We start from the raw sequence: 21,301 nt of genomic DNA, 5'->3' as shown, positions 1-21,301 counted from the left end.
GTTGAGTTAAAGATAGCTTTTTGTGTTGGTTTTATCAGATTTGTACTAATCTGGCTGAACTATTCTAGGTCTCGTACCCTCCAAATCGATCATCATCATTTCTTGCTTGTTTTTGACTTTGCCGAGATTCTTGGCTTTTTCCTCCTCTTCTGCCAGTTGAGATGTGGTTTCAGAGATCCTGTCCTCCAACAGCTTTTTCTCCTAAAAAGAAACAAAATATTTGTTTTAGTGCAAATAGAAAACGCCGAAATGACAAACTAAATATGTAACAGAAACCTTAAGAAACTTTGAGTTTTGGTCTTCAAGCAACAAAATGTCCTCTTCCATCTTTTTAATCTTGGCCTCAGCTGTGACTTTATCCAGTTGTAGTTTTTGACGAGCAGCCTCCTCTTCATCGAGCTGCTCCTCCAAATCCTGGAAATATAATCAATGACATACACATTTATCATAAGAGTTTTAATATGAATCTTGAGTCTGGTAATTCCATGTGGGAATTCATTTTATTATTTTTATCCCCAATCATTATTTTATTTTGCTAGATGACACAATTGCATAAAATCGTCAACCAACGCAATGAAAGACTGAAGGAATGACATTTTAACATCACAAAAGATGAGTAATGAATTTTGATTTTGCTCTGTAATGACAAATGCAGCTTATTTAACTGTACCTATCCATATTATGATTCATACTTCTATGAGAGACACACCTGTATGTGCGCCTGCATCTTTTTCTTCTCGTTCTGTAAGCTCTGGTTCCTCTCCTCCTCCTCTTCCACACGGGACTCCAGGTCATGCAGGATTTCTTCCAGTTCTTGTTTTCTTGACGCCAATCGTGCTCTCATCTCCTCAGCTTCTGCAAACAGCTCCGTCTCTGCCTGGAGCTGCTCAGCCAGGATGTTTTTCTCCTCCATGAGCTAAAAAATAAACAGTGAGCTGTTTATGATCACTGTACACTTTTACACTGAGGCTGCAGCGTCTCAAGGTCGCACCTGTTGGTATTTCCTCTCCGTCTCCACCAGTTCATTCTCCACCTTCAGCTGTCGTTCTTTCACCTTCAACAGCTCCTCGTCTTTGGCCTGTAGCTCCTCCTCCTGCCTGGTCACCTGCAGAAGAGGCTTCACCTGAAAAATAAGTAGATACAAGTTTTAATGACATTAACTTCATGGGACATTGCAACATTCTTATGTCAATTATTATTATTTTTTTTAATATTGAAAAGGAAGGCTGGTCCAAATTCTGTGGTACAATTTGCCTTTTTAACTGTCAAATCTCATGTGTTTTGACCTGATATTTCTATAATAACTCAGTTCATCCAAATCAAACTGAAACGGTCATAAAATCTTCATAGTCATCAAAAATAATGATGAAATTTTTTTGCTAAGATTAATTTATTGTTAAAATTTGTCAACCCAATCTGTATTTTAAATTCCACTTTTACTATGAAACATCCATACAGATAAATAGGCCACTGCCCCTCATCTGAAGTTATACCATCAATGCCTATGGCACATCTATAATACAACCTGTATGCCTTACTACATGCAACAAATGCTGTTGAACGTTCAAACCCCTGACCTTGGTAAAGAGCCTCCACCACTGCCAGTGTCGTAGTTTTAAGTAGGCTGCACAGTTCCTCTGCAACACCTTCAAGGCACTCAACTGCTGCTGTTTTTTAGCAAAGGCCCTGGAGAAGAGATAAGGTCATTACTGATCAGATACTTTATTAAACAGCAGTGGTAAAATAGACCGTGGATGTAAACATGTGACTTACTTGCGTGCCAAATATCCACGGCACACAGACTGGAAGTAAATGATTATGTCTGTGATTTTCAGGTCTCTCTCCTCCTCCAGGTGAGCCAAGACTCCTGTTCGGAAGAAAATCTTACTCTGGCCGATGCGGTACAAGTTGGGATCCAGCTCTAAGGCTTGAATCTAAAATTATGAAGAGTATGTATTTTTGTAATTATATCAAAAGCAGTACATATAATTTATTACATTTCACTAAGAGTAAGCGATACACACCATTCTCTCACAAGCCTGTTTCCCATCCATAAAACCTTTGGGAATTGCATTTGGTGTCAGGATCTCATATCTGTCAACACATAAATGTTAAGTATTGTCTAAAGGAAATGAAAGGGAACTTTGAATTGAGCAGCTGATTTCTTGTTACCTCTGTCTGAACTCCTGGAAGACGATGCGGTTGGGGAAGCCCTGTCTACAGATTCGGATCCCCTCCAGGACTCCATTACAGCGCAGCTGGTCCAGAACCAGGTGAGGCTCCAGTTTACCGGCCTGAGAATTAAATAAATATTATAATAAGCTGAAGATTATTTTACATTGGTGGTTTTGATCACTTGTTCCTTACCCTCTTTTCATGGTTGGGGATGATACACCGCACAAAGTTGGGGTTGGTGTTTCGCAGAGTAGCCATAAGTTTTGTGAGAGACTCCTTATAGAGCTGGCCCACTGTACGAAACATGCCCTTCTTTGTTTTGTAGGTAGCACCAAAAGCAGTCTCGTTCATCCCAGCCACCTGGTCCAATCCCACAATACGGTCCACTAAAGAAGCAGGCACAGCAGTTAGCAGCAGTGAAAACAAACCAGCTAAAACAGTAGGTAAACATAGTCAGATAAATGATTGCAGATGAATGGAGGAGACATCAGACACAAGATACTAGGTCTAGTTGTTGCAATTGGAGTGCATGGCCATGGGCATGCTACATGATGGCCTACTAAAACATGTGCTGTGCAACTACTTTTGGCGTCAACTGAGGTTACTGGCAGAGATCTACATTGAGTAAGCGATGCAATTCATGACATTTAACGCCAGTTCAACTGATTGTGCCGTTCAGTCTAGTAAAATGGATTTAAGATTCTACTGAGTCATTTGAGTTTGGTCAAGTGAAGCGTGACCCAGTGTCTGGACTCTGCAGTGTGACCTCAGAGCCAAAGTAAATACCGGGAACAACATCTGGTTTCAATTTCCCTCTCCTTCTGTGAAAACAATGTGATTCATTCAAACCAAAATCCTTAAAATGTTGAATCCTTTCCCATCATATAGAGCACAAAAACAGGATTTCAAACCAGCTACTCTTCCAAATGCTTACTTGGGGGTCAGTAATTACAAAAAAATTACAAAAAGCTAATTGGTCCACCAATAGACAACAAAGGCTACTCACTAATCTAGTTTAACTTCTAGTTTAACTGCTTATGGCTGAGACAACATGCAGCCGGGAAGCAGATGGGAGCCATAATAGCTAGGACAGACATAGCAACATTCAGATCTGGGCAAAAATACTCAATAATATGTAGAGGATAGGCCAAACCAGATTGTAAAATGCTGGTTCAATAAAGCCAGCAGTGAATGAAATGCTGCTGATGTTAACCTAATTATTTTGGCCCAGGTCTGCTACAGCATGGCCCAGTCATTCACCTGAAGGCTCATCCAGACTAGTGACATTGTCATAGAATGAAGCCCTTTGAATGGTCTGAATCTCTACAACACAGAGAGAGACAGGAGGAAGGAGGCTGATTTTAATGTACATTATCAGAAATCACAAAATAAAGGAGCTGCAGCTGTTAGTAGTGTAAAATGGTTAAAAGTGTTTTACTAGAATGCTCCTCTAAAATGTGAATTTGTAAAAAATAATTACTAATTATTTAAACCTAATATGATCTACTAAATACATACCATCTTTCCACAGTTCAGCCACAAACTTGTCAGTTGACTGATGAAGAAGAGTGGCAACATTATCATTCAGTGGATCCATGTTCTTCATCAGCCATTCATCAGCTTTATAGTCCACCTGTAAATTTAGACACATCATTTTGTCATAACAGATGAGGACTGGTACAGTACGCAGTTGTATAAATAAATATAAATGCCATCAATCACTAAGAGAATATTGAAACTTTTCACTCTTTTCTGCATAGATGTCTTTCTGTGTGATAGTAAATAAAATATTAACCAGATGTGCTACTTAGTAGGTTATGCACGAGTCCTGTCCTTGTTCACATGGTCCCTACCACAGTGTGGTTAATTTCTTTTAACAGAAATTAACATTTTTTTGTACAAATAACTTGGGAGAGTCCTTTGATCATGCTTTTCTGAGTGAAGTACATCACAAATTTTAAGATTTCTCAAAAGCTGCTTGTCATTGATGATCAAGGAACCTAATTAGGGAATATTGTAGCTGCATAAATGTACCTTGCCAGCGTAGTGAATGATGCAAAAGTCAGCTTTGTCTTTTAGTTGCCGTGGTTTCTGAAACTTGGGGTGGGTCCCCTGCTCCTGGATTAACTTGTCTACAAAGGTCTTGTCTGTGGCTTTGGGAAACCAGCACTCTTCATCGAGCAGAGCCAAGACGCCTGGGAGATTGGCCTGAAAACAACAATACATAAGAACACATAATGAAATAGTATGGATTTTAACTTTAATTTGAACTTTTATTTAATTTGATCTTGTTTACACAGACCGGTTTCTCTATGAGGTCGATACAGGGCTGCAGGTCCAGGCCGAAGTCAATGAAGCTCCACTCGATGCCCTCGCGCTGGTACTCCTCCTGCTCCAGGATGAACATGGTGTGGTTGAACAGCTGCTGCAGCTTCTCATTGGTGTAGTTGATGCACAGCTGCTCAAATGAGTTCAACTGAGGACAACAAAGACAATAATTAATTAATTATTTAAAAGAAAACAACAAATACTCAAACCAATATATATGGGTGTAGAGCAGTCCATTGTTTAGAGTTTAAAAATATCCTTCAAACCTGAAATATCTCAAAGCCGGCTATGTCCAGGATGCCAATGAAAGAGGCTCCTTGTCGTTTGGTCCTGTCCAGAGCTTTGTTAATGCGATGGACGAGCCAGCGGAACAGGCGCTCGTATGTGGCTTTGGCTAAGGCCTCGATGGCAAAATCAGCCTGAGAAGAAAAAGAAGTTTAAACATTGCTGATAGAAATACTTTTGATACTTAGAATTTACTTTTACACTACAACATTTAATAATAATCAATGTTGATAATATACAATCTTTAAAAGGTCCTATATTGTGCAAAATTTATTCTTGTGAACTTTAAATTCATTTAGATTGTTGTTACCTTATCAAAAACATATCTAGATCTTTTGTTTTATTCAAGCACGTTTGAGTAACCCTTTGTTATAAGTCTGTCTAAATCTCCTTTTAATATACGTACTATATAAAAACGGAAAAAGCAGGTGTGTATTAGGTATACGCATAAACTAAACAATGTGTATAGTCCAAAGTGAGCATCCAACCAACCTGCTCTTTAGTTTGCGCTTTCTGGACATAGTCTCGTCCCACTTTGATCCTTGGAGTCAGGATGGCTCTGGTGAACTCCATTACATTCATTCCCAGTAAATGACAAAGTTTCTGAGCAGCTGAAAATCACAGCGATAGTTTAGAGCTGATGACTATAAAAGTAGTATTACATTGTATAGTAGTTGTGCTTTGAAACCTGCCAAATGTGTTGATGTAATCCCTAAGACATTCAGGAGTTGTTCTTTAGTAGCAAAGGTTTCAAAAAGTCTGAAACATTTGCTACTAAAATGTGTAGAACAACAAAATGACTTCTGTCTGTCTCAAATTCCTGTTAATGCCTCAATGCATTTCATTCAAAAGTAAGTTTCTGCAATTACCAAAATACCAAAATAAAAAATACAAAATGGATTTAAACAACACATTTTCAGAAACGTGTGATCAATACGAGTGTTCATGGTCCTAGGTTTAGGTGTTTGACTTTCAACAAAAAGGTGAAAATTACTAAGTGAAAAACTGTTGGCTAATGCTAGCTAGTTTGTGATTGTAATGTTATTTGAGAGGGATTTGTTTAACAGCCCAAATCAGCTCCCTTGTTGTAGTTCCAGCTGAATCAGTTCTTTATGATCAGACTGTGTTAAAAAACAAAGCTCTGAAGTCTAACTTGAGTAACAGAGCTTCAGACAGAGCAGTGTGTACAGTTAGCATTGCACCTCTGGTGAACGTTGATGACATCTGCTGCAAAGTATTTTGTGTGCTGGTTGTATTATTAGCTGCTGCCATGACACTGCAGATGTAAAATAGATATGTGGCAATGTACTAACCAGTGTTATCTGGCATCGAGGCCTGATCTGTGTTTCTCTCCTTTTTGAAGACAACGTTTCCAAACTGGAGCACTGCTGACACCACCTTCAGCATGGCTATAAAACAACAGCAAATAAATTACCAAATAAGACACAATTATAATATATTATAATATTATAATATATGACTGAAAGGTTTTCATTCCGCATTCTTCTCTCTAATTTATGTAATTAATATCTCTCTCTCTTTTTTAAAATTTAATCTTTAATTTTATTATGTTTTGATTTGTTTTTATTGTGATTTTAATGTATTTCTTATTCTGTAAAGCACTTTGAATTACTTTGTGTATGACTTGTGCTATAAAAATAAACTTGCCTTGTCGTGCCTTGCCTATAACCAAATCACATGGATGTTTGCTACAAACTCACAAATGAGATTTGATTTAAGACCGTTGATGTAACCTTACTTCAAATGTAATCTAATTGCGACGTTATTGAAAAAGCATAAAAAACTGCATTCAGGACATACCCAGGATCTCCTCATGCCCAAAGCTCATGATCTGCATGGCATCCATAGTTTCATGGAAGTTGTCTTTGTCCTGCTGGCCCGGGATGGGGAGATTTCCATTAGACAGGAAACGGTATTTGCTGAATCCTTCCAGAAGTAGGTCCGCTGAAGACAAAAATGATAAATTACATGATCTGTAGTGTCTCATATATGGTCTGCACTGTTTTAAATTAGACACGATTAGATTCAAACCAACTCACATCTGAGGTGCTCTCCAGCCCCGGCCAACAGCTGGTAGAAGATGTGGAAGGTGCGTTCATCTTTGGCTTGTCGAATTGCTCTAGACTTTTCTAGTAAATCTGGCAGATGGTTAAGTAAAAAAAAATATTTTTTGCAACAGTGATACAAATACGTTAAGTACTTTTCACTTTTAAAAGGATACAAGTTTCAATATTGGCCCCAACTATATAACCGGTCACATCAAAGTTGACTCTAATGAATTTTCCCTGTGAAGGGAAAAATAAATGTTATATGTTATTTTGAAAGCAGTTAAGGCATATATAAGGTGTAAATTACATTCTTCTGACAATAAATACACATTAAATAAATAAAACATATATTTTCATTTTTGTATTATTATAACTTAACCTGTTTGAGGGAGTAGCCAAACACACTTTCAACTACAATTACCACATAGAGTATAAATCCTAGTAAGATGACAATGTCATGTCATGTGAAGACAGTGGCTTTCAACAGGAGGGCCTCATAAAGTGTTAACTCTGTGGAAATCCTGCTGCCTGGATATTTTTCCAAAAACTTACAAATCTCGATGAGTTGTCATTTTTCACAGTTTTAGCGTTCCCAAAAGACTCCAGGATGGGATTGGCCTGTAGAAGCTGACGTTCCAGTTCTCCCTGAAATAAAGCAGAGGATTACTCCATCACCACATCAACCTCAACATAAATATTCAAATCATCAGAGATTAAGTGTGGGCCACAGGAAAGATCACAGGCATGCAGACAAAGACATATGAAGACTCAGGAGTGTGAGAAAGAGAAGGGTCCCTGTGAAATACATTAGTGTATGTGGCTCACCTAAGTTAATTCAAAATATCAGGATATACTTTTAATATAATACTTTTATTTATGGTTTATGAGTAAATGATGGCATTGTGGTAAATTTAGGACTTGAGTGTATTAAAGGGCCCATATTAAACTGTTTTCAAATTAATGTTAAAATGTTGTCTCATCAAAAACATACCCAGTTATGTTTTGTTTCATTCACATATAACACATAAAACCTGCATATATGAGGAAAGCACTCTATTCCACCTTGTGATGTCATGTGATAATACAGGAAGTGCTCCACTGTGTTTTTAAACTGCATACACCTTCACTAGAATCATATGCATAATTTCAGCCCTGTAATTGACAATCTCTGCTAAACAAAAGTTAGTAGGGATTGTCTATTGTCTGTAAACCACAACTTCATGACATCACAATGTGGAAAAGAGCATTTTAAGCTTTATTGATGTAGACAGACTAATAATAATGGGTTACTCAAACATGTGTGAATGAAACAAAACACAACTCCAAATATATTTTTGAGGAGGTAAAAACATTTTAACATGGCTGGAAGCTCACAAGAGCCAATTTTGCGTAATATAAGACTTTCAAAACATAATAGTTGAAAGTGTCGACAGCTCCTCTGGTGGCCTATTACAGAACAGTTTTGAGCAGACTAAAGCATTGGTGACATATTTTCAATTCTTGTAAACAGTAGCTGCATACAGAGCCCATTTTAAAAACAGGCAGCTTAGAATAGTTTATTTAGTTGTGGAGCTAATGTCAACAAAATCCATTTCCCTTAAGCACTGTGGTGGCAAAACCCACAATGGGATCAGACCAAAGCTCACTGTTTACAAACTTGCAGTAGTTAAATACTCTATTGCCCCCTCAGCCGGCTGTACACATTAAAACAACCACAGGTTATAAATATCAGTGGGGGACCCAATTTAACAGCATTATGGGCTCCACCACATTCCCCTTCTAGAAACCACACATCTGGCATAATACAGCTGCAAATGGTTGCCCCTTTATTGTTGGAAAATTTAAAAATGACAGACATTGTAAGAAAACATTGTATGACTAAATGGGAAAAAACTGAAACTGCCCAGTATCATGGCTAGTTAGAGACTTTGGAATAAAGACATAAACAGCTTTGTGTTATGTGGTTTCGACAGCTACTTAAATGCAGCAGATATAAAAACTGTTGCTTTACAAATATTAGTATATTGCTCTATAAATAAAGAAAAATATACAAGTGTGTTAGTTCACATCAACACAAATTTATATCAGTGTTATCGTTATTGTAATTCAAAGTAACACTAAATCAAAGTTCATGCCAAGTATGTAAAAGTCTAAAGAAAATGTTATTTTAATTTGTTTTTATATCAGATAGAAAGCATGGCAAATGATTAGTTTTTGAAAGCAGCAGCCAGACTGAGAAAAGACCCCTCTGTGCTGTGGGTTAAAGGGTAGAAACTACATACTACTCACATAAAACAGGGGTCCACTCTGTAGACATGGAGAGATTCAAATGTTATCAGGGGAAGAAAACAAACTTCAAATGTGTCATGGATACGATACACAGGTTTTTCAATATTATGTGTTAGTGTGAATCTGCTCTACAATTGCGTGGATTTTAGGATAATAATAAGTGTATTATCTAACTATAGTGACGTCTAATGTTGATATGAAGAGGTTATGAATGTAAAAGACACATCAAACAGGTGTGGTTATTCCTATCTTAACCTAAACCCAAAATTAAAGCACATGAGACCCTCTACACTAGAATACATGCACATGCTTATGTTGTGTGTTTATAAAGGACAACGGAAAACAGGCAATAAAACGCAACACAAGGTCTAAGTAAGTCATGCCAGATCTGAAATTACTTACAACTGAATTTTGTGCCTGACAAGAAAGAATAAAATAATAGTTCTTTTTAAAAAAAAATCCTTTGCATTTTACAGGCTCTATATAAGTACACAAAGTTAGAATTACATGCAGATATTTTGTGAATAGGAATGCGTGGAGACTTGCCTGTTTCACTTGTTTGGGTGATTCTGGCTGTTTGTTAGAAACAAATGTAAAAGTTAGATTTTGTGCTCACAAAGTGCACAAACCGTGATAGGTACAATTTTCTCTTGTTATTAATAAGGACTATATTAATATTTAAAGGTGCACTAACTTTTCCTGCTGTCACCATGGAGTAGTTACTGCTTTGCCTAGAATGTTCCACAGTATTTCGTTAAACTCACCTGTTGTCTATCTGCCTACTTGGCTCCATGGATAGTTAAGTTTATTGATATTTTGCAGCTGATACTGTCATAATTTCCTGGGGGTGTGACACTAACTGAAAGCACTACTCTGGTAGAAGCTCTGTTGTTCAAGTTACTCAGTCTTAGCTTTATTTTAATTAGGGGTGTAACAATATCCCAGTCTCACGATACAATATCATCACAGTATGAACCTCACAGTACGATATTTATTGTGATATCATGGGAAAGCTTACGATATGGTGGGAAGGCTCACGATCAGAGATGTAACAATATCCAAATCTCTCGGGTACGATATTTTCACGATATACATCTCAAGGTACGACATTTATTGCGATATTTTGTGGACGCTAACAAAACTGTTAATATGCTACTTTTTTCTCTTAAAATGCCTTGACAAGACTTAATCCAAAGAACTAAGACTTTTTAGAACTGTTATTTCTTCATCTAGTCGGCAATGAAATGGAGCAAAGTATCCAGGTCTATGTAGTTACCTCTGTCTTTTTTTAGCTATTGCTGCACCATAACTCTTAATTTAAGCAAAGAGACTTGTGATTCGATATATTGTGATGGTCTTTGCTTCAAGTGGAGGAGTTCAAGTATCTCGGGGTCTTGTTCACGAGTGAGGGAAGGACGGAACGGGAGATTGACAGGCGGATCGGTGCAGCTTCGGCAGTGATGCGGTCGCTGTATCGGACCGTTGTGGTGAAGAGGGAGCTGAGTCGAAAGGCGAAGCTCTCGATTTACCGGTCAGTCTTCGTTCCTACTCTCACCTATGGTCATGAGCTCTGGGTAGTGACCGAAAGGACGAGATCGCGGATACAAGCGCTCGAAATGAGTTTCCTCCGCAGGGTGGCTGGGCGCTCCCTTAGAGATAGGGTGAGGAGCTCAGTCACACGGGAGGAGCTCGGAGTAGAGCCGCTGCTCCTCCATGTCGAGAGGAGCCAGTTTAGGTGGCTCGGGCATCTGTTCCGGATGCCTCCTGGGCGCCTCCCTCGGGAGGTGTTCCGGGCATGTCCCGCCGGGAGGAGGCCCCGGGGAAGACCCAGGACACGCTGGAGGGACTATGTCTCTCGGCTGGCCTGGGAACGCCTCGGGGTCCCCCCGGAGGAGCCGGAGGACGTGTCTGGGGTGAAGGAAGTCTGGGAGTCCCTGCTTAGGCTGCTCCCCCCGTGACCCGGCCCCGGATAAGCGGACGAAAATGGATGGATGGATGGATGTGATGGTCCACGATATTATTGTGAGAACTTTGACGATACGATATCACAATATTTCGATTATTGTTACATCCCTAATTTTAACAATCTGACAAGAGCTGACTTGGTTGGAACTACAACAAGTGAGATGATTTGTGCTGCTAAACAAGTCTCTCACACATAAAATTACAGTCATAAGCAGGCTAGCATTAGTTTTTCAGTTAGTCCTTTTCAGATTTTTGTTGAAAAAAATTCAAAACTGGACCATGAATGCTCGTATTGATCACAGGCTCCTGAAAATTTAAATCCATTTGTATTTTTCTTGAGTTTTCTTAAAACTTTTTTGACAGCATTTGCCAATGTGTGCATAGTGTCTGCATGGTAAACTGCTGAACATTTCACCAATAGAGATACATGTATAACACCCCCAGTATGATGTCCCTGCATAATATCAATTGTCACACTGTGGAACATTCTAGGCAAAGCAACAACATCTCAATGGCTAGTCATAGTGCACCTTTAACTTAAGTTACAACAGATAAATAACAAAGAGCACGGCAACACATAAATATGACATAAAAAGATACATTTACAGTGTAATTTCATAGCAGTACTCACAGGAATGTTGTGGTCTTTGCGTCCCTTGTGTGAAGAGGCGACGTAGGCCAGGTACTGAATGACTTTTTTGGTGTTTTCCGTTTTGCCTGCTCCTGATTCACCCCTGAAATAAAAAAAAAAGAAGATCACAAATCACAACCACACACTTAGAACCACTGCCATAATTATCTTTGCACATTTCTGGAAGCTGGAAAGAGCGTTATGAGTAAAACCATGGCTCAGACCCTAGAAAAAGGGATGTGAATGTGCTACCTACTGTAGTTTTGAGTTTCCATTCATTTTGCTTCACTTATCATCATTGTCTTACTGTGACAGCCACAAAAAGGCCATGCACAAATGTGGCCAGCAGTTTAGATTTAGATCATAGCTGAGGTTTTACACAAGGTGCAAATTTGAATAAGCCAGGCATGCACTGAAGGATTTGCAGTTTTACGCACAGGAGGTGGACAAGACTCACAGTAAAAATGCTGCTGTATTTAAGATAAGAGATAAGATAATAAAATAAGATATTCCTTTATTGCCTTCCATGAAAGAAATTTGTCTTTGGACAGGGGGTCACATGCTTTAACACAAAGACAAGACAGCAACATAAGCACCATACAAACAACCAACAACATACAACATAAATAAATAAGAGACCATTTAGGGGGAATAATTTTGCTTTATTGTTTCAAATATGATTGTTAATCATCTATATTTACTTTGCACTTCAAAATGTATGACAGGTCTAAGTATTTGTCTATTGTACACAACAGTTTAAAGATCAAAGTTTGTGTTAGGGTTAAAGTGGAGTGCCAGGGACGAGTGAGTAATGTATGTAAGCTGATTTAATGGGTACAGAGAGGACATATCAGAGTTCTGCTGTTATATGGATTACATCATTATTTTCTATGGACCGCTGGTGTTAAATTCCTTCACTGTGCCCTTGACACACAGACTATAAGTGAGAGGTGCTGACTTTATTGTGTCTTGCGAGGCCTTCAGGGCTGTTGGTAGACTTTGACAGCATTGTTTATTTTAGTCGATGAAAGAAAAAAGATTCCACTGACAAAAACAGCCAGAATATAATGTCGGTTTAGGTCTGTCATGATAATTTTTATAGTGGCTTACTATTTAATATATGAAATCTGGAACAATATACTGTATTTTTGGGGTCAGTATTTCTAGTGTGCATATTTTCTTTGCAATGAGGAATGCAATAAGATTTGAGCTGTAAAAGGTTAAGTCACTTCTGTGGTTAATTATTGGTTCATTCTGCTATTTATTTGTAGCAGCTCAGGGCTTTTAATGATACTGTCTATTTAAGTATCTTGTTTTGTGTCACTGGCATAAAGTAGTTTCAGTGTTATTTATTGTTACATTTCTCTGAAGCTGTATATCTATCATCCTTCAACATTTGTTATTGTGACAGGCCAATGTTAACTTTTTTGCTATTGTAATTTGAAATGAGTAGGGAGTCTGCAACTTACGTGCAAAGTATGGACTGATCCTCTCGATCTGCAGAGACAAAAAAACAAAAGACAAAATATGTAGATGAACATAAAACTATGAACACATTTTTACAAGAATCATCTGTGAGATTTATGCTTTTACAAACATATGCTTCAGCACAGTCCGATCTCTGCAATGTGCAGTAATGCCATCTTAAACAGAACACTTCTGAGATTAATTATTACTCATTTGGCTTGCATCCAGTTTCGCCCCTTCTTTGAAACTGAATCTTATTTAAAATTTTGCTATAAGACATCTGGGTAAAAAGTTAGATCATCATAATGTAATATATATGCAAAAACTAATGACATTTAATTCAATGGATAAATTAATGTAAATTGGTTTTTTTTTATCTGTCTATATATGTCACATTAACTTTACTTTTAAGATGGATTTTATAAAGCTGATCACATACAAGAATAATGATCTATTAGACAATGTGAATCAAAGTGAATTACTCCTCTCAATAATTACACAAAAAATTTATACTGTGACCAGTGACCACCCAGTAGCAGTAAAATTTATGTGTCTGTTAAGACCCTGAGGTGTCTGAGTCTTGCAAACTGCCATTGAGACGGATAAGATGTTGAGGCCCTCAGAAGAAAAATGATGATGTCGTCATGGGAAAACAGAGGGCTCTATTCTCATCCATGCCCCCTGACAGGGACAGGGCCTCCCCAAGTCACATGACTACATGCCCAAGAGGTGCACAGATTAGATACAAGTCATCCTGTCACTCCAGTTTAAGGCAGGATTACTTACTACTTACAGCAGGGGTGGGCAATTATTTTTTCCACGGAGCCACAAGAGAAACCAAAATACTTAACTCAATGGTGCAAAATATTAATTGTATTTCTTAATAAAAAGCAGTAAATAGCATTGTTTTGTGTATATGTTATGACTAAGCAATGAAAAAGTGAGGTTGCCTTACAAAAAATGTCCTTAAAAAAACACCTCTGAAATAAAAGCAATGCAGCTTTAGTCCATGCATGAGGTAAAATTATAAAATATGTTTATTTTGTAATTCCAAATTAGTTTAAACAGGTCGGTCAGAGTCAACCAAAGGGCCGTAGGTGGCCTGAGAACTGTACAATGCCCAAGTCTGACTTACAGGACACTGCGTCTCAACCTCCTGTTTAATTTGTATATCCATAAACATAACTACAGCAGTTGTACAATATAGTGTTCTTTCTCATTATCATAACACACCTCTGGCACCTTAACAGTTTTTCAGAAATAATTAATATAGTCTGTCTGTAAACATTTTTGTAAATTAATCTTTCCATATTCCATTACCATAATTTTGAGCATCATAATCACAAGAAAACAGTTAAGGATATAAGAATATAATAGCAGATTATACAGAATCAGCTCAAATAAAATAAATATAAAAACAAATATTTGGAGTAACAACAAGTTCATAAAATAGTCTTTGAAAGTCTATCTTTCCTCCAAATTAAAACTATGACTCTTCATTCAAAAAAGAAATGTCCTCTCTTGTTTTGGCACATGTCGTCCGGGGCTGTTCTGCCTGAAAGGTGAGGATTCCTGGACCTGAAGTGCTGACAGTGCTCCTGTGGGACGTCACACAGGAGGGGTGACGTGGGGGTGCTGTGTGTGCGTGAGTGTGTGTGTGTGTCTGCATGAGGGTGTAGGCTGGGGTTGACGTGAACGAGGACACAGCTGGACGGCTCATCAGCAACAGCCTTCCTGACTTGGACCAGACACTTCCTATAGCAACAATGAAATTGGCTTGCAACTCATGTATACAGTACCAACAGTGTCCTGTCAATCATCACAATATATCTGAGGTACATTTGTATTACTATATTTCTATATTTTATTTTTACTTGTATGCATACATTTATATTATTATGCCTTATTTCACACCAGTCTCTTACTATTTTATGCTACTTATTTAGAATTTATATTGTTGCTCTTTGTTATTGTAATTTATTGTGATGTGTGAGCTACTGTGTCCAAATTATTTCTCTTGTGGATCAATAAAGTTTGTCTAAGTCTAAGTCTAACTAACTTTTCACTTTTGTTAAAAGTTATCTAGAATATAAAATTATTTGTTACATGTTTGTGCAAACAGACAGCCAAATCTGTTCTTACATTTCCATTTTGACTAATAAGAGTGTTTAGAAATGGCAAAAAATATCGTTATCCATACTGACCTGTACCAATATTGAAGAATCTGCACCAATATCAGCCAATACTCTTATCTAATCAATGTAAGAGCAGTACAAGCGTTTAGCAGTAGCACACAGGAAATGCACTAACCAAGGCTGCAAGAGGAATCACAATCGAATCACAATTTCAATGTTTAAATTTGCAAAGCATAGAGGCTTATTTAGGTAAAATTATATCCTCTGCAAAATTAATTTCCAATGGTTTTAATATCTATAAAACCTTCTAACCCTGTAGTTTTGACATCTGCAAACATGTTCTGAAATGTGTGTGTTTCTTGTCTACTGTCAAATGATAATGCTTCTGGTAATATTTAAAAATGTGCAATGAGTCCTAATTCTAAAACATTATCAAAATTCCTTTGCAGTACAATAACAGAATTGAAATTAAATATTTAAAATAAAATATTTCAGTCACTCACTCCTAGCACTAACCATTTCACATTTACAGTCCACTTTTGTATCTGAATTATCTCCTTGGAGCTCTTCTTTATCTCTTAGGCAGCAGACACACGTAACGTTCATTCATTGTGGTCTTTACAGTAATTCACCCTCACCACAGCAGACTGCACAGGGCAGATTACTGACAGGGGACACTGGGGCTGCACGCGGCCAATGACTACAGCAGCTCAGCAGTTATTTCTGTTTTATTACTTGATCATAAGGACTTGTTTGTACCATTTCCACAGCAGCAGAGTCACTCACAGTTTCACATGACTCCATATTACCTCAGGGCACTTATGATCTGGAATTTGAAAAGTAATTGCAAAAGCAGCACAGAAAGGTCATGGTTTGTCATACTAACTGAATGCAATACAATTAAATTTGAAACTCAGATTTGTGCTTATTTTATTAATGCTGCACTAACTTCAGGGGGAAGTCTCTATGGAGATGTTATTTCTTTGCCCAGAATGTTCCACAGTATGGCAAATAAATGTATAGATCTCCATCGAGAAAAGGTACCACCCCCAGGCCAAGTCACAGGTCAGGAGTAGCAGGATGATGCATGTTTTTCAAGGTATTTTTGAGCGATAAAAACACTTCTCTATGGAGACCCTACAACAAAAACATTGCATGCTGGACTTTAAAAATAAAATGAATTTGAACTAAAGCCAAGAGCAAAATGAAAATGTATCTTCTTGCAGAAATCCAATGCCTCCATTGCCCTGATAAAGCATTTTTTTCTTTATAATGCCTAGACTAGACTTCTTCCTGTTGTTTTAATCAGTAAACACAGACATATGAATTGTGGAGAATTGTTTGCTTGTATTTGGTTGGCCCAATCTGACCTAAACCTTCTGACTCATTTGGCGGGAGTCTTCACATATGTTTTTTCTTAAGGGGCTGGAGGCAGAGGAGGGGTCCTGATCTGAGTGATACTGGGTTCATTGTGAGGCGGCGGTTGGGGATTGAGACATATGCAGTGTGTGTGTGTTTAGGAAGGACACTTAAGTGCGAACAGCTCTGGATATTATTATTATTACTGCTTATGGGTGGAACTTATTTGGCGCATTAGCACAATACAAAAACACAATTGTCTCAAAAGACGTCATAAAGTTAAAAAGAAAGCTTCATTTGTACATGTTTCTTGAAGCTAGGCCTGTCACAATACACTGCTGAATATAGATGATAAAATAATACTGGAACTAAATTACACCACTGGCACAAGCAGGATTATCTGTAATAGATACATAGCAAAATGAAACACTAATGGTTACTTTAAGTCTATTAATGCTCTCTCTACAGACCTTAATGTAGTGCTAAAAATAACAAAAGTTCCTCACTAGTACAAAGAAAAAGTACCCACGTAAATTGAACCTGAAATAATTATTGTTTCATCTATCATTTATTAAAAGACATGATGAAATTGAGTAATTACCGTGCCAGCTCTACTTGAAGCATAACAAAACTGGAATGAACAAATATAAGCTGTAATATGTGTTAATAATGTCTACAATAAAATATGCAATACAGACACAATCTACTACTCTAACCTCTGCTCAATATGTTAATATGCCTACCAGAAACAGACTGGCAGACTAATCATATATTGGATAAACTGTGGAAAATATGTTCACATAGTTTCCTTACATCTGCACGCATCTGTCAATACATGAGTCCATGAGTCCTTAAACCACAGTGTTACGGCGGTGGCATCAGCAGAGCCTCAGTCCCTGTATAAGTCTAGACAGTTCTCTGGAAATAAATGGACTGGAGAAGGGTTCAGTTTCATCCAAAGAACAAAGTCTTTAATGAAATCTGAGCGTGTATTTAGGCATCTTTGTGAGAGTCTGAAGCTGGGGTAGACAGTTTCAAAGAAGAAGCTGTATCACATTAATATTTATAGAGATATTATAGTTAATGTGGGGCTGTGGAATAATTCAAATTTTAGATTCAGTCATGTCTAATTGTCAATGATACACTTGGCTCTTTAATTGAGAGTTCTTCAGCCAATCCTCCATCAGTAAAAGCGTGTGGTTTGGAGCAAAGCTCAGACTTTGGATGAAGAAATAGACTATTTTTGTGTGAAATGATGATCAGAGAAAAAAATACAGAAAATCGTGATCTTTATCAAACCTTGGCAGCCTCATTCATGGCCACTTATAAAACAATCAAACTAGATAACTCACTACAATAGCAGAATGTTTCCATAAGAAGTTAAAAAGTTAAAAGTTGAAACCTATTTTTACTCCTTTTTTATACCAGTGGAATTCCTATTGTGAAATCAAACAGCTGTACTGCTCTGTGGAAATCCTCACTATGCAGCGATGGATTGAGCCAGTTTGACCCGGTGGCCTGCATAAACACACAGGGGTCGCTAAAGAGGGGAATCCTTCTACTTTTTCGGGGAAAACAAAGACTCCCTATTTCACAACTGTGTCAGGAAATGCGATCGGAACTGTTGAGAAAATCCAAGGAGGATTTCTAGTCAATTTTAGTTTGAAAACATTTATCAATTTCAGTACTAGTAGGAGTTGGCTTGATACTGAATACTGATTCCGAAACAACAATGATAACTAAAAAAAACACTCTTTATTTGGATAGTAGAATGTGATTTTTTTTTTTTACATTAAATCATTGTACTTTCTTTTATATTTCCATGTGGCCTTATATTCATGTAATCCCTCAGTCGTCCAGGTATGTTCCATAGTAGTCCATGGGTGTACACTAGTCTATGTGCTCTTATACTTGTTCTGATAAAGCTCAAGTTCATTCTAAAGGCTCTTTTTTAGAATAGATACTTGTTCAAATGAGTATCTATGGGTAGATTTTCAGTACCTTTAACAACCCTAGTCCATTTTGAACCAGTGTTGAAGAGACGTTAAGATGTAGACTTTGTTATTATTTTTAAAGCGTATCTACTTAACATAGTAATCAATGACAGATGCAGTGATCTGGTCGTGCCTTTGTAGTAGCACACTGCTCCGATTTGAGGCTGGCCCCAACTTCACAGAACTGCAGAGGCAATTAGCACTCACCCCAGAGGTCCAGGCATCCTCTCGCTGTAAATATGATTTGACAGTCTACTGCTCAGAGCCAGTTGGTTCTATGGTTCAAACTGGCAACTACTTAGACTCAAAATATGGCAAGATATTTTATTATATTAACCAAATCATGCAATAAGGAGCCAAGTAGAAAGCAAAAATGGACAGTAACAAATAAATTCCAGTTAGGCCTGTTACAATAATTACTTTATCAACTTATCGTTCGATATGTGAAAGCTGGAACGATATTTCTTGGTGTTAATATTTTTCTTATTTTATTTTCTTTCAAAAAATACCCTTGGCGACATATCGATACAGAAACCCACGATAACAAAATTTAGTATCACGATATATTAATACTTTTGCACATCTCTAAGAAATACTAATCCACCCAGAGCAGAATATCACTAATATTAACTAGGGTGTAAAGCTCAGGGCCACAGCTGAACAGCATCTGGCCTCCACTAATCTGCAACCTACAAACCTCCTTTTCATCCACAACACAGTTAATTCTGATCACAACTGAGAACAGGTTAGCCTAGTGGTGCAGAAGAACATATTCAAGCTGTAAAAAACTGACAACTTGGCTTATCCCAATAACAAATTTTAAAGCACAATATATTGTTGAAGAAATTATAGACGATAAATGATAATATCGAAACAAATTCATGTCACTGACACAATAACCCAAGAGCAGATTTAAACCACAAAAACTATTCTAAATCTACAATATTGTTAAAAAAAATCACAAGCTGCAATAAATAAACAGCTGAATGAAACAATTTACACTTAGTTTGCATCTGTAATGAGTCATAGAAGTTATTAATTCAACTATTTATGGCTTAAATCTTATCATATAGCCAAAAAATAATAAGAATTTACCAGTAATAGTAATGCAAAGAAAGTGTACACACAATAAATACTGACGCCAAAAAATATTGTTTCCATCGATCATACATTGAGCTTTAGGTCGGTATAGTAGTTACCGTAACAACTCAACATAAAAGACCTGACCAAAAAGCTGACCCCCTTACAAACGATAAATCTACAGGAATGCTGCCATGTGATTCATACATACGTAGGGGGTTACATTCACAGTGGACATGGGGGAAAGAAGGCGCCGTTTTGACACTGAATCAACCCAAACATCCTTGTGTGTATCAGCACGCAGAGAGCAAGGGCTGATGGGACAGTCCAGTGTGTCACTCACCACCCCCATGAGCGGCCCTCAGCGCTGCACAAAGGGGCTTTTGTGGCTCACAATGGGGTCACCCTCTCTGTTCTCGCTGGTCTGATCCCAGTCACAGCTCAGAGCAGGAAATTCGGAAACTATCAGGCACAGCTCTTTGAAGGCTGAATATACTGTAGAGCTGGATCCATGCTACTAGGGAACAGGGATGGGATAATAGACAATAATATAATTTATCGTGATAAAAAGGCTAAATAATCGTTTGTGGGACATTTTATATAATCATGATAATCGCCAACAAAGATAATGATAAAGATAATGGTGACAGTACATTTCTATATTGTGCCATGTCTACTAGAGGATAGTTTAAAATGCGTTGATGGAATAGCACCTTTTGTAAATATATATTATAGTTTTGCACTAATCAAGAAGCAATTCGTGAAGAAAAGTTTTAAAATATCGTTATTTATATGTAATTACAATAAGTAGAGAGTTATATTTAAGAGAATTCCATATTTATTAAGTTACATTAAGGAGAATTATGTTCAAATGTTTGGCACAATTTACAAAAGAAACACATTTTTTCAGATACTTTAAACATTATGTCAACAAAATAAAAGTGTTTTCTTATATTTTTATTTGTCAAATATTCATTTCTGTGTACCTTAAAGGAATTTTGGCCCAGTGCACATCATAGTTGCAGGTATGAAATTCCCTAGTGTGCTGTCATTCAACCAAAAAGTAACATTTAAAACCTAAACCTTAACTGTTTTGTTGTTGTTGTTGTTGTTGTTTTAAAATTCTGACCTTAACGGTGTTTCAGTAAAATGAGTAGTCTAACCTGCCCTGGGCACTTTAAGGCCTTTCAAAGGGGTGTTTTTAATTTTATCTTTATTTAGATCATTTTTAATGATAATGCTTAGGCCCACCAGACATGATTACCTCAGCTCATGTCCACAAATATGAAATCAATACTTTAATAAATACTTAATAACTACCAAACCCATAAAATGTGCTGAATAACCCCTGTCTGACCCTTAAGGATGGGGAGCCATCCTTAACTCCACTACCAGTGTAAATTTTATTAACGGTATTGACAATCCAAGAATAACTTTCCAACAAAAGCATTATGATTTTAAAATAGAAAAGCACTTTCTAAAAGGTATTGATTGTTTCCAGGAATATGAAATATAGCTGCCTTT

General features: G+C 37.3%; 1 protein-coding gene across 1 annotated transcript in view; it reads right to left on the bottom strand.

Moving 5' to 3' along the window:
- Positions 1-21,301, bottom strand: part of LOC110166163 (myosin-10-like) — a 38,936-nt gene that overhangs the window by 11,080 nt on the left and 6,555 nt on the right. The window contains exons 4-26 of the mRNA XM_055158572.1: positions 13,212-13,239; positions 11,743-11,845; positions 9,693-9,719; positions 9,147-9,164; positions 7,410-7,502; positions 7,031-7,094; positions 6,849-6,947; positions 6,610-6,753; positions 6,102-6,197; positions 5,281-5,399; positions 4,770-4,922; positions 4,478-4,651; positions 4,210-4,383; positions 3,694-3,808; positions 2,368-2,561; positions 2,173-2,294; positions 2,025-2,094; positions 1,774-1,934; positions 1,578-1,686; positions 992-1,123; positions 710-916; positions 277-414; positions 78-201 (exon numbers count right to left, since the gene is read on the bottom strand). Coding sequence (XP_055014547.1) covers positions 78-201; positions 277-414; positions 710-916; positions 992-1,123; positions 1,578-1,686; positions 1,774-1,934; positions 2,025-2,094; positions 2,173-2,294; positions 2,368-2,561; positions 3,694-3,808; positions 4,210-4,383; positions 4,478-4,651; positions 4,770-4,922; positions 5,281-5,399; positions 6,102-6,197; positions 6,610-6,753; positions 6,849-6,947; positions 7,031-7,094; positions 7,410-7,502; positions 9,147-9,164; positions 9,693-9,719; positions 11,743-11,845; positions 13,212-13,239 — 2,664 coding nt within the window. The remainder of the gene's footprint in view (positions 1-77; positions 202-276; positions 415-709; positions 917-991; positions 1,124-1,577; positions 1,687-1,773; positions 1,935-2,024; positions 2,095-2,172; positions 2,295-2,367; positions 2,562-3,693; positions 3,809-4,209; positions 4,384-4,477; positions 4,652-4,769; positions 4,923-5,280; positions 5,400-6,101; positions 6,198-6,609; positions 6,754-6,848; positions 6,948-7,030; positions 7,095-7,409; positions 7,503-9,146; positions 9,165-9,692; positions 9,720-11,742; positions 11,846-13,211; positions 13,240-21,301) is intronic.

This window comes from Boleophthalmus pectinirostris, unplaced genomic scaffold (genome assembly GCF_026225935.1).
Source record: "Boleophthalmus pectinirostris isolate CB_2022bp ecotype Guang Dong unplaced genomic scaffold, ASM2622593v1 HiC_scaffold_22, whole genome shotgun sequence".
Taxonomy (NCBI): Eukaryota; Metazoa; Chordata; class Actinopteri; order Gobiiformes; family Gobiidae; genus Boleophthalmus; species Boleophthalmus pectinirostris.
Note: the sequence above shows the minus strand (reverse complement) of the source record. Positions and strands in the feature narration are given on the sequence as shown.